General features: G+C 37.6%; 2 protein-coding genes across 2 annotated transcripts; one reads left to right on the top strand and one right to left on the bottom strand.

Moving 5' to 3' along the window:
- The first annotated feature begins 1,497 nt into the window (after nucleotides 1-1,497).
- On the top strand, nucleotides 1,498-8,218 carry LOC101303859 (calmodulin-binding transcription activator 3-like). Its single transcript, XM_004289265.1, has 12 exons — nucleotides 1,498-1,537; nucleotides 1,609-1,728; nucleotides 1,908-2,023; nucleotides 2,537-2,625; nucleotides 2,803-2,845; nucleotides 3,275-3,727; nucleotides 3,885-4,594; nucleotides 5,004-5,565; nucleotides 5,688-6,014; nucleotides 6,114-6,252; nucleotides 7,073-7,479; nucleotides 8,069-8,218. Exons 1-12 carry the CDS (start codon nucleotides 1,498-1,500, stop codon nucleotides 8,216-8,218), a joined length of 3,156 nt encoding a protein of 1,051 aa, XP_004289313.1.
- LOC101293339 (ubiquitin carboxyl-terminal hydrolase 3-like) lies at nucleotides 8,183-12,704 on the bottom strand. The gene is made up of 6 exons (XM_004288144.1): nucleotides 12,353-12,704; nucleotides 11,384-11,500; nucleotides 10,789-10,887; nucleotides 9,823-10,011; nucleotides 9,248-9,429; nucleotides 8,183-8,932 (listed from the first exon to the last, which is right to left on the bottom strand). Exons 1-6 carry the CDS (start codon nucleotides 12,467-12,469, stop codon nucleotides 8,527-8,529), a joined length of 1,110 nt encoding a protein of 369 aa, XP_004288192.1. The 5' UTR covers nucleotides 12,470-12,704; the 3' UTR covers nucleotides 8,183-8,526.
- Between the last annotated feature and the right edge of the window lie 414 nt (nucleotides 12,705-13,118).

The raw sequence follows: 13,118 nt of genomic DNA, 5'->3' as shown, positions 1-13,118 counted from the left end.
TGTAGCATACTGTGGCATTATCAAAAGTCGGCCAGGTTACTCCGCATATATGACTTGGTTGAGGATACGATGAGTTTGTGCTAATTGTATAATCAAAGAGCTTCCAGCTTTGCAAAGCACACCCAATGATTTCAGAGTAATCGTCGTCGACGACGACTTTGGATGTGACCCGCGCATGTTGCACAAACAATATATATACTCTGCATATCTATGTACTCTGCTTTTGAATAGTCTGATTAGTATATACTCTGCATACAAAACGTTTGTTTTGGTACTCAGCAATTTGCGTATTAGACCACAGAGTAGAGAGCAGTAGATGCTTTCCTAGCTTTAACTCTGTTTTATCACTTTATGTTTTGGTGAAGGATTGTTTCTATATAGAAATTTCTCTGATTTATTTTCCTTTACTCTGTTTTGGGTTTTACCCTGTTCTACATTTAAGAGTAAGCCATAGTTGTTTGTTAATAATTAGTTTGAGGATATTAAATTCAGTTTAGCCTCTTAAAGTTTGAGAATCGAGAGTAACTTCATTTTAGTCTCTATTAATTTTTATTTTCTCAGTTTTAAAAGTATACTTTTTGAGTATTCTCTTTTTTATCAGTCGTTCTCATTTGTTAAGATTTCGTTCAATTCAAATATTAATGCTGACATGAAATCTTAGCAAAGGGCCATGAAATCTTAGTAAGATTATTTTTCTTTTGCTGCATACTCTTTATGTCATACATAGTATAATATATGATCTAACGTGTCTTCTGACTTTAAACAGTGAAGAGCCTGTCATAGTGCTCGAAGCCTCTGCTAAACGTACTTAGTATGACATATAATGTAACATGCCTTCTAGCTTTAAACAACACAATCATGTAATTACGTTTAAAAGAAAAAACATACATGAATAAATTAGAATGTGTGAATGTGTCTTACATCCTTGTGAAAATCTAACTTTTTTTTAGAGTATCAACGACGGTAAGAATGCGTGAATGTCTCACATTCTTGTGGAAATCTAATTTTTTGCTTTTTTTGTAAGAGTACCAACAACGGCTTTCTGGGTCTGCTAATTCGCGTTGAGGGGTTCATGTCAGGATGTTTCTTTTCCCTAACCATTAAAAAATTAGAATTCAACTCCAATTAACGTCGGCGGGTATTGAGGTTCTATAACAAAGTTTTTATCAACTCGACCACATGGTTGAAAATCTAACTCTTGAATAATCAATTCCTTTGAAAATCGACCCGAAAATAAAATGTAATTGTCAGCTGACTCACCTCCTTCACCTATTGTCCCATTTTTAACCAAATGTGGCCGGCTGGAGAAGACTGCTCTGCCAGATATTTAGCGAAGAAAAAGAGTCGATCACGGGTGTAGATTCTACTCTGCATTTGACTTCCACGCCAGAAATGAGTCTTTATTTAAGTGGATCTTTTGAAGGCACTCTGTCATTCCAAAATCTAATGGTCTGCATAATAGTTTGATACTTGCAGTGCTAAACTACACAGCAACTCATGGCGGCTAGGAAGCGACTGCGTCCTGATGATCAATTAGGTAAACTGCTGCTTGCACTGACTAGTTCTGATTCAAGTTAATGTTGTAATATTATTGATTGCGTGGTGCAGAGATTCCTCAGATACTTTTACAAGCACACCATCGATGGTTACACCCTGCTGAAATTTGCCAAATTCTTCGGAATCATACAAAATTTAGGCTTTCTGAGGAGCATGCAGATACTCCAGAGGGTATGACGTTTTGATTGCATTGCATGTACTGAAAGTTTGATGAAGTTTGGTATGAAATTCTCCGAATTCCGAAATCATAGTTTTATGTTTATGTATGCTGATCCTTGTATGCTTCAATTTGCATGTATTGAATTTAGATGGCTATAAACATTTTAACTCGACCATATGATTCGGTTTAGGTGGAACATTGTCTCTCTATGATCGGAAGGTGCTCAGGTCTTTCAGAAAAGATGGTTATAAATGGAAGAGGACTAAAGACGGAAAGGCAGTGAAGGAAGCCCATGAGAGGCTCAAGGTAATTATATTATATCCGGTCCAAGCAACAAGTTTCATGATGATCTGGTAACTGTTATCTGTGACTTTTGATTTATTCTACATGTGGTATGATTCTACAAGTTCGGTTTTGCAAGATTGATTGAAAATTCTGGTTTAGGAAAAAGATGGTGAGGTAATCATTCAAGATATTCATTAGGATGGTGAATATATTTATGCAGACACCACACACAGATACGTATATATCAAAGATTAAATATGACTAGCAAAACTTCATTTTCTTTTATCGCCGCTCATATGTTAATTTGTCTTTTCAGCTAAATGTAGCAAAAGGTTTCTCTTGGATCAGTTTCAGTTGGATCTTTGTCCCTCTCCTTCTCTTTCCTTATTTTTAATCTTCTCATATTTCTGTTTGTTTCTTCTCTTTGTGTGTGTGTTGTTTACCAATTAAAATTGCTTTTCTCTTTATCAAGAGTTAACTTTGGTGGAGGGTTTCTTCTTTTCGTGTATTGAACAATGATTGTATATTTTTTAGGTTGGAGGAGTAGAGGTGTTACATTGCTACTATGCCCATGGTGAAGAAAATGAAAATTTCCAAAGACGCTGTTATTGGATGATTGAAAAGTGAGTCTATAGGAGAATATATAAAAGTTCTCTATTATTGAAGTCTTACCTGTTTTGAACACACATGCATCTGTGTAACTGCTTGCTGAGTTGAACTCCTGCCTTGAAAAAGTTCAAAAGTTCAAATGCTAATTGCTTCAGCTCTTAATTCTATATATTTCCATGTTTCTGCTGCAGGCGTCTCTCCCACATAGTTCTGGTCCACTACCGGGATGTAAAGGTATCCTCAGTATTATCGTTTCTGTGTTTCCAATTTGTTGTTGTGTTTCTTACTATTTATTTTTATTTGCTCTTCTAAGAGCCATTTAAATCAACATTCAGATCTTTGGAAGCAAAATACGACAGACAGATCTCATATGTGTGTGTAACTGTGTCTAGGACTGTAGGTGCATATATGTGTGTGATAGTGGAATCACATCTTTTGCAGTTTTGTGGCCTCAAGTTTTGAAGTATGATATCTTCTTTCAAGAATATTCTCTGCAACAATCAATACATCCAGAAATTCAATCATTTTACCATATTGTTAAATCATATATAGTTTTTTGGTCGATAAATCAAATATCAGTTGGAATGGCAATAGTTCAGAGATTATATTTGCCTCTTCAAATTCTTCTATTTATGCTCATGCTATTGATGGAATTGCTAGCAGACTTCTGAAGGTAACTTATCATGTTCATCCGAGTTGTCTATCAATCGGAATGTGCATTTGGATATCTCATATCATGCCAGTACTTCGTTCCCTCGAGGAGTCAATGCAGATGAGTTACTCAATTCCCTGGGGCCTCCTTGTCATATGGATTTAATTAAACAAAATGAGTCTTCTCTGCATAGGCACTCTGATAATAAAAATGACCCCTGGAGATTGAAGAATCTTGATAGTTCCAATCAATGTATGAATACAAATCTAGGAGACCAAACTGAGCCACATATGTCAAGTTCTGAGGACCACTCGAATACTATAGCAAGTGAGAATGGGATTGATGGCTTCAGTGCTCTTAAGCAAGTCGAAATAGCTACTCTGGGATCTTCTCTATTCCAGGATCTTCTCTTTAACATTATGGACTTTTCACCCAACTGGGCATATGAACGCTCTGAAACAAAGGTAATTTACTGTTTATTCTTCGCTCTGGTGTGTTCCTATGTCAACTAAGCTTTAAATGCAGGATGATCTTAAGAAAGGTCCAAGAGGTTCAATTGTTTTACTTCTATGTCAGAGTTACATTGTATCATGATATTCTAATTTTTCTCCTTTAATGCAGGTTGTTGTTGTGGGAAGATTCTTGAAGAGTCAAGAATTAGACAGTTTTAGTTGGTCATGTATGTTTGGGGAAGTAGAAGTTCCCGCTGAGGTTGTAGCAGATGGTGTTCTTCGTTGTCATACGCCCATACATCGGGCTGCTAGGATTCCCTTCTATGTAACATGTTCCAATAGGTTAGCATGTAGTGAAGTGAAAATATTTGAGTACCGAGTCAACCATATACAAGACGCAGATTTTAAGGATAACTGCTGCAAAGAAAATACACTTGTTATGCGTTTTGGGAAGTTACTGTCCCCAAGCGTTATGTATCCAAGTTTCAATCCCAGGGTTAAACATAGACAGTATGATCCCATTTGTGTATCAGACAATTCTGATTTGACTAGGAAAATTAGTTCATTACTCAAAAATGGTGATGAGGAAAGAGCTGAGATGCTAAAGCTTTTTCCAGATGCGTTTTCCTTGGATACAGTAAAGGAGCAGCTGCTTCAACAGTTTCTTAAAGATAAGTTTCATGAATGGCTCTTGAAGAAGCTGGCTGTTGGTGGAAATGGCTTAAGGGTACTGGATGAAGGCGGCCAAGGTGTGTTACATTTTGGAGCTGCTCTTGGCTATGACTGGGTCTTATCACCCATGAAAATTGCTGGAGTCAGTATCAATTTTCGTGATGTGAATGGATGGACGGCACTTCATTGGGCAGCCTTTTGTGGCAGGTGATCACCTTAAACCGAGTTTGTTTCTTGTTTCTTGTTTTTGCGCGTAGTTATTACTATTTTTCTTTATCACCATTTTTACTATGCATTGCCTCATAACACACCCTGGTGTTTTCCCTGAATGTACTGTTTACAGTTTACCAACTTAAAAGACAGAGTTATGTAGAAATGTAAGAAAAAAGAAACTTGCAGGGTGATTATGGTAAGATTTTTCACATTATAAGATATGAGAAGTAACTATTGCCTAAACCACTCATCAAGCATGCATTTACTTGTCAGGATATGTAGATTATAAGGGCAGAATTTCAGATATGACCACTGTCAGATTCTTTCGTTCTTCAGTTATCTATTCAGTTTTTCTCATTTCTCTTTGTTTGCTTTCCCTTTGAAATAACAACAATAATATCAGAGACCGCGCAGTTGCTTTGCTCATCAGTCTTGGTGGAGCTCCTGGAGCATTAACTGATCCTTGTACCAAAAATCCTACTGGCAAAACACCAGCTGACCTAGCTTCTGAAAATGGATACAAAGGAATTGCTGGTTATCTTGCAGCATCTTCTTTGAGTGCCCACATTTCATCTCTTAAATTGGATATCAAAGATGCACATTCTGCAGAGAGTTCAAGAGAAAAATCAGTACAACCAGATGGAATGTCAGCACATTGCAGCAATGGGGACTTAGCGGATGAGCTCTCCATGAGGGTTTGTTCAACTGCTGTTTGTGATCATATCCAAGCTTCTGCTCGTATTCATCAAGTATTCAGTGTACAACCTTTCCAAAGGAAGCAGTTGAAAGAGTATGGTGATAAATCAAAAACTTCAGATGAAGGGGCACTATCGCTCAGTGCAGTCAAGTCACATAAGAAATGTGACCAGCATGTGAGTTGTGCTGCAATACAAACGCCTGATAAATTTCGTAATCGGAATATAAAAGACTTTCTGATAATCCGGAGCAGAATTCTCAAAATTCAGGTATATTGCCATCAATGCCATGATGGTCTTGTAAAAAAGTTTTTTCTTTTTTTTTCTTCGTTTATGTTGTATTTTTCTACTGTTTTGTTGACTTCTTGAACTTCTATGGTGTCTGGTAATAGGCAAATGTTAGAGGTCACCAGGAGAGGAAAAGTTATACAAAGATACTATGGGCAGTAGGAATTTTAGAGAAGATCATTTTACGTTGGAGACGTAAAAGAAGTGGCTTGCGCGGGTTCAAGCGAGAACCACCTAGTGATGAGGGCCGAAGCATACAAGTTTCATCCTCAAGGGAGAATGATTATGACTTTTTGAAAGAGGGAAGGAAGCAAACAGAGGAAAGGTTGCAAAATGCACTTGCTAGGGTGAAGTCCATGGTTCAGATTCCTGAAGCAAGAGATCAATACAATCAACTGTCGAATATTTTCACCGAGATTCAGGAAACAAAGGTACGTATCCTCTTCTCTGCCCTTTGGACTATAGGGCCTGAGTTTCAGTTATGAAACATATAATCATGTAGTGATAATGAACTCTTATGGATGTTGCAGGTGGTGGACAGCTCAGAAGGGGAATCCACTGATATGGATTATAACGGGATGTTGCAGGTGGTGAACAACTCGGTTGGGATATCGGCTGATATGGACTATAACATCATAGACACCAATGCCCTCCTGGATGACAACATTTGTATGTATGACCACATCTGTATAGATGATCTCTGGGATTAAACGGCGACAGAAGTGGGTTGTATCAATATTGTCTCAACTTAGTCACTGGCCGTTAGGTAAAACCTCGGTACAATTGAAAATGAGCGGTACGGATAAGTTGTATATTATTTTTCCTACATTTCCGAACGTGGGATATTTGTTCTCCATTACGTTTGACCAACCATCTTGTGACTTCTGATTTGTTAATATACAAGTGAGGATCAGAACAATAATCATCCTTAAACCTTTCATTGGAAAGGTTAAAGTTGCAAAGGTGCTTGGAAGTCGAATATCTTGACTGAAGATATAAATTTTGATCTTTGGTTACTTTACGAAGCAATGCAAAAGAATGGAAAATAAAGAAATAAAACAAAGCGAAATGAGCAAGGCAAGTTTGCACTTTGCAGAGTACTACTATTAACTTGCATGTCAAGCTAACCAGCTTAGCTATGGCTGGTTCAAAGTCATGATGTTGACTTCAAGGCATGGCAAGGGTTTCCCTCTTCTTATGTTGTTGGGTCTTATCTCCGTTCACTTCATACTTTGTCTCTAACTCATGTCAACTTCTCGGATAGTAGTAGGGCTTTGGGTGTGGATTTCTTTTCTGGTTCTTCATTCCCTTCTCTCGAAAAGTCTCAAAATTTGTTGTCCAAACCTAAAACATATAGAGGTGTACCGTATGCATTTGAAGAGCCTGGACATATCGGGAACGAGACTAGAGAAGTTGGAAGTCTGGTTTTGTTTTGCTCTGGTCAACATATTTGCACCGAATCTACAATCATTTTCTTGGATTTTTTCAGGCATAACTGCACGGAGTTCAATCCAGAGCTTTCCTATGCTCACAAAATTTTTCTTGAGTATTCTTGATCCCTGCATCACAAGGAATAAGATTGATCATAGCAGTGTTGTCAATCTCCTTTCCGCATCATCCCAAGTTAAAGACTTCGATATATTCAGTGGCTTCCTCCGGATTCTATCAGATATATACTTTGAGTTAGGCGATCTACCATTCTCATTTATGAATCTGAAAACCTTGAGAATTAGGGGTGGAATCAAGCAAAGATATATCCCGGGTTTGGCATGCCTGCTCAAGAGCTCTCCCGTGGTGCACACCTTAGAGATCATGTTTAGCGAAGAAGATGGTAAATGGAACAACAAATCCATGGATGATGCCAACTGCACCCAAGAACAATACTGGGAATCTCAGGTTCAATACTTAAGCCCTTTCCTTAGTCACTTAAACGTGGCCGAAATCTGCCTTGATAAGATGATCCCCGAGAGTGCAATCACGTTTGCAAAGTTCGTGCTCAAATATGGAAAAAACATGCAGAAAATGAGGGTGTTTGATTTGTGCGGAAATTATTTACCACCCAATTCACTGAGTGATACCATTGCTTTAATAAAGGGTTTCCCCCGGGCCTGCAGATATACCAGATTCTCAAGTCTTTCTTTTAGATAGTTTGCTTTAAAGTTTGAAGGTACACCATGGTGGAAATGCATATTGAGCTACAGCTAATATGCTAGATGGAAGATAGATGACTAGTTTTACAGTTGTTGCCTAGTATGTGTTCAAACATATACCGGATTCTGGTGACCAATAAATACATTTCTTGCTGGAGTTTGGCGCACCACTAACTCAGTAACGTTCAGATGCTTGATAGACTGCGCCAACCTCAAAATTATAATCTAAATGTTGATCAATTACATGTCCAGTTCAAAATCACTCATCTATGGCTTACTACCATATCATCAATAGCTTGTGTTATTGTTATCTGCTGTTATTGTTGCTGATAAAGACAACATTGCAAGAGAATGCATCTAGGAGATTTGTGTATGCACCAGCAAAACCAAGACCTCAAAAAGATGACAAGGTTCCATATAAGAGAGGAGTGATGAGCAAATTCCCATTCATGGCATTTCTAATGTTAACATTCCCTCAACCGTGAAGAATAAATACTGTCTGAATATTCTCACCATATACACTACCCTTTTTCTTATTGTTAAGAAAAGAAGAAAGAGAAACAAAAAAAAGGATGTTGTGCTTCCATCATCCACTGTACATGCGAACCACCTAAGTATACATTTTTTCACAACCCATACCACATCTCATTGATATTTGACAGCTCTTCCCACAGGTTAGAAAAAGGGGAAAACGAGAAAAATAGTAAACATCGGGGAAACAGAAGAAAAACAAAAGTCCATATGATTAGAAATACCTAACCATCTTAAATCGAAAGCTGTCTTCTTCTTAATCTTAACTCTTGTTACTGGTGCCGAGGCTTTCATAGAACAGGATGTATCCGTGATCTGTATTACTCGAATACTCTTGTGCTGACCCAAAGAAAGTTTGCACAGCAGACTCATCAATCATCTCCACATTTTCGTCATCAAAAAATAACCAGTGATTATGGCTTTTCACAAGGCTAACATAGTGTCCATGGTTTGGACCACTCCCGACATGGACAACTACTGCAAACAGGGAATACTCAGACTCTGCATCTTCAACCGTGTTGCTCAACTTGAGCTCAAGAGGAAATACAACCCGGTAAGATAGCTTCTTGTAACGGCCAAGCTGCTCAATGTACTTGAACCGCTTCAGATGTATGACCAGAACGTGAGGTGGTTTCTTTATCTTCATCCTCTTCTGCGCTTCTTGCAAGCTGCATATGGTTTAAAGCTCTTTGTATCAGGTAGAAGAAAGAAAAACCAACAAAATATAATCATAAAAAGTGGAAGCAATCTGCCGTTCTCCACAAATATTTCAAACCGGTTCATTTCTCTATGGTTGAACTCCCAAAAATTATTTAAAAAAAAAAACAAAAACAAACTCTTGAACAATATCTAGATTAGATGCTTGAAGCCGACCAACTGTGATGATCAATGGTACTAACCCATCCGAAGTTTAACAGTGAAAACAGAATAGTACAAATTGCATATATTAATGAACGCAAGGTAATTATAGATGAACTCTGTACCTGCAGCACTTGTCGCAAAAAAATTTGTCCTCAGCATTCAATGTCTCTGTGGAACTGAAGTTTTTCAAACAGCTTGTTATTGAACTGTTCTGTTCAATATCAAGGCTCAAGTCAAAAAATGTTTCATCTCTTGCAGTCACTGTCTCACACCGTAAGCACCTTGTTTCATTGGTAAGTATTCCCTGACTCAAATAATCATTGACAATGATTAGACTCTTAATAATGGAAGCATAGAAAAAATAATATTTCTTTAAGAAAATGTGAGAGGTGGGAGATAACATGGTGGGCATTTGGTGTTTTGCCTTTTATTTTTATTGTTATGTCTTTGTAGAAGAGGCAGATAGGCTTAAGTGATTGTTTGGATGAGGGAAAAAAAAAAAGAAAAAAAAAAAAGAATGAGCATATGCATCAATAATATGAGCAATTCACTGACTCCAACAACAACACAACCAATAAACCATCAGAAATGTATAGACATGCCCGCAAGATAGATGGCACATAGGTGGCCTTATCAGATGTACTTAGGAATTACAAGGAAACTGAAACTAGTATATGATTTGACAGAGCAAAATCACCTGAAAATTTTTGTGCACCCACGTAACTAAGGGATCTTTATGAGAACCATTAGCTTGACCATTCTTCGGACCATTTGCCAGCTTCTCAGGAGGTGAAGAAGTTTCTTGATCACTTTTTGCAGCTTGTGCTTCCTTCTCCAGTATGTCGACAAGTTCATTTAGCAAAAAGTTTAAGAATTCATGAGCATCCTACAAAACCAGAATGAAAAAGATGACCACGGTTATTCATACATACTATTTGAGGTAATAAACTAAAGAGAACTAAAGTATCCAAGAAACATGCAGACAATTGATAGTAGCAATATTTTGAACTGTTCAACAAAAGGATTTGGTAACAATAAAAGGAAAGCATGAACTTATATACCCGAAGGAAAAGAGTTTCATTCTTATATCATCACATAAATAATTTTGAGTAACAGCAAAGAGCGTTTGGAACCACATTCACAACCTGTTTACAAGAGAAAAGCTTCATCCAAAAGTGAGAACTGAATGCAAATTTGTTCATGTTTCCAAATTATACAAATACACATCAGAACTATCCTACACAATGCCCAACAATTATGTTATTTTACACCGTGAGTTTAGACCTACTCTGATGGTAAAAATCCAGGGTTTACAAAGAGGTCCAGATATATTCAGTATCAGTTAATTTAGCTTCATCACCTTTCAATTATACACCATCACTTTAAACACATACAATGAGTCAGATGGTTAAACTACTTATTAAGAGACATCCCACTGCCCCTAATGAACGCACAGGATACCATCTTCACAAGACTTGTCCTCAAGTCGATTGCAAATGATAATATTTTATTCTTCTACTTGATATTTTAAATACTATCGTATAGTATAGCAGTGAACATGTTGATTTTTCTAAATAAATCGCATCTTTCCAGTATAAATTTCTAATGAATGTACTTTGTTTTTAGCAGAAGCTTACTTTACTAGTTAGAAAGGAAGACGTACCTGATGCATGTAGCTACGAAAGAGCTCATTTTGTTTCTTCAATCTCTGTACGAAACGCTTTGGAGCAATTACACCTGTCTTCTTCTTTTGTGAACTTATCTGCATCAAAGAAAATATCATCAGTTGATCTTGGAACCGTGACTCAAAAGACATATGTTCTATTGCAGAACACCTCTAGAAAAAACTATTATAACAAGTTTAAAGAACTTTATCATACAATATTCAAGGGGGATACTAGGTTAGTTTTTTGAGCAACATTACACTACATAATTTCTTGGCAAAACTGGTGGGAGATGTATACTGGACTGGCTTACATCAGATACTAGTATTATGTCAAATTTAATTCACAATTTCACAGTGAAGCAAGAGCATTTAGGCCCTAGGAGATGGACCTTGTAGCGGGAAAGCAAGAAATTATATCTACTTTCTACCCATAAATTATAAATATCATGACCAAAAGGCAGTGGAGGATAAAAAGGGATTAGTGGAAAGGGGTACAACATTACAGTTGGAAAACTAGTGAGCATCAGCCAAGTTACACCTAAGCAGATCACATTCATGAACATGTGTCATATATATCTACTATAGTTTTTACCTGCGTAAACAAATCGGCTAAGCACGTCAAGAGATTTTCTTCTGCATCCCCAATATTCTTACTGTTGGAATAGTATTCTAACAACTGTTCACGAAATGGAACGCAAAAATAAAGCGCCTGCATCAAGAAATTAAAAGGATAAGCCTATTTTCCTTTGGATCAACAAAACAATAGGGCATTGAAGGCAACTTTACAAAACTAATTTCTAAACTATCTGAAAGATATCCTCTGTCATTTCTAGTAATAATGATTAAACATCAATCACATGGATTTTTTGCATTCTTTTCAAACAAAACAAAGTGTCTTTTAGAATATATTGGTATGATTGATATTTGCAGTCGGATGATGAGCTCTAACTTTTCAAGAACAATTAAGTTATAAAAATTAAGAATGCATCAGCAGATGAGAATACGAGGTTAGAATCAATGATGACACCTTCTACTTGAATTCAATCAATGGTTTTAATCAACTCCAAAATTCAACACTCAATCAATGGACCGCATCTTCGCGACAACATAACTACCAATTCTATCTTAATCCACTGAATCTCAACTGTGGAAAAACGAGAACATATAATTCAAAAATAACTCATCCATTGTAAACTGACCAAAACGGCACACTGCCATCACCCAACACCAGTTTTGCATAGTAGCAGCTAACTTTCGACACCAACAAAACACTCAAACAGCAATGCAGCAAATGCTCACCCATTCACCTCAACATCGCAACCGCTCGATAGAAAAACAAACAATGCTAACACAATCTACCCCACAACACTATAAACCACCTAAACATCAAAGTTGCACTAAAATTATTCCCAATTTCACAACTTTACCATTACCCAATTAACCCCATCCCAGCTCAAACCTCCACCTGACCCTCATTCACCCCCAAAATCACCAATCACCGTCAAAACTCAAACCCTAATTTCCAAACAAAAAGCGAGATTGGATTGAATTAAACGGAAACCTGCAAAACGCTGTTACAATAGCAAGTGTTGCCGAAATTCTCGAGGCCGAAATAGCGCTCGCCTTCGGGGAACTGGTCGCCGAGAGCCTTCTCGAGTTTGGAGCCGGCAGCGCCCATCGTCGGACCGAGTCAATGCACCCTCAATCGGAAAAGTCTAGATCCTCCTCTTTCGCCGGTTCAGCGCAGCGATTCGCATGCCGGTTCAATCGCGTGTGGGTCGGGTCGGGTCGCGTTTGGGGAAATTGCTAGGGTTTTGGTCTGCAAGTGAGTTTCGAGAACGAGGGAATGAGAGGGTTGGAGTTTTCGTGAGTGAAGAGAACGAAGCAAAAGAAATGAGAGGAAATTACTGTAATAATAATAATAATAATTCGATAAATATATAAATGAGTGAGAAAAAGAAAATCGGTCCACTATTTGCTGGTGAAGCTCCACGTCATCTGCTCGCGTGTGCTGAATGGTGAAGATGAGGTAATAATGTGCTGTAAATAAAATTTTCCGACCAAAGTGACATTATCTGAACATACCTTCTCTCTCAAGTAGTCTATGTGCTAGGGTTAAGGTTGGTTTAGTTAGATGACGGTTAGTCTGTGGCTACTCTGTTGGTGTTGGGTCGATTTCTGCAATCTCAATGACAACCTACGAGTTATTTCATTGTGAGACAACTCTATACATATAAAGCTATCCCGACGAACACATTTTTGTAGGTGTTTTTCAACATATGTTCAAGCAATCCAGACAGTGTGTGATAGTAATAAGGAGAAGGCAT

Source organism: Fragaria vesca, linkage group LG1 (assembly GCF_000184155.1).
Source record: "Fragaria vesca subsp. vesca linkage group LG1, FraVesHawaii_1.0, whole genome shotgun sequence".
NCBI classification, from domain to species: domain Eukaryota; kingdom Viridiplantae; phylum Streptophyta; class Magnoliopsida; order Rosales; family Rosaceae; genus Fragaria; species Fragaria vesca.
Note: the sequence above shows the minus strand (reverse complement) of the source record. Positions and strands in the feature narration are given on the sequence as shown.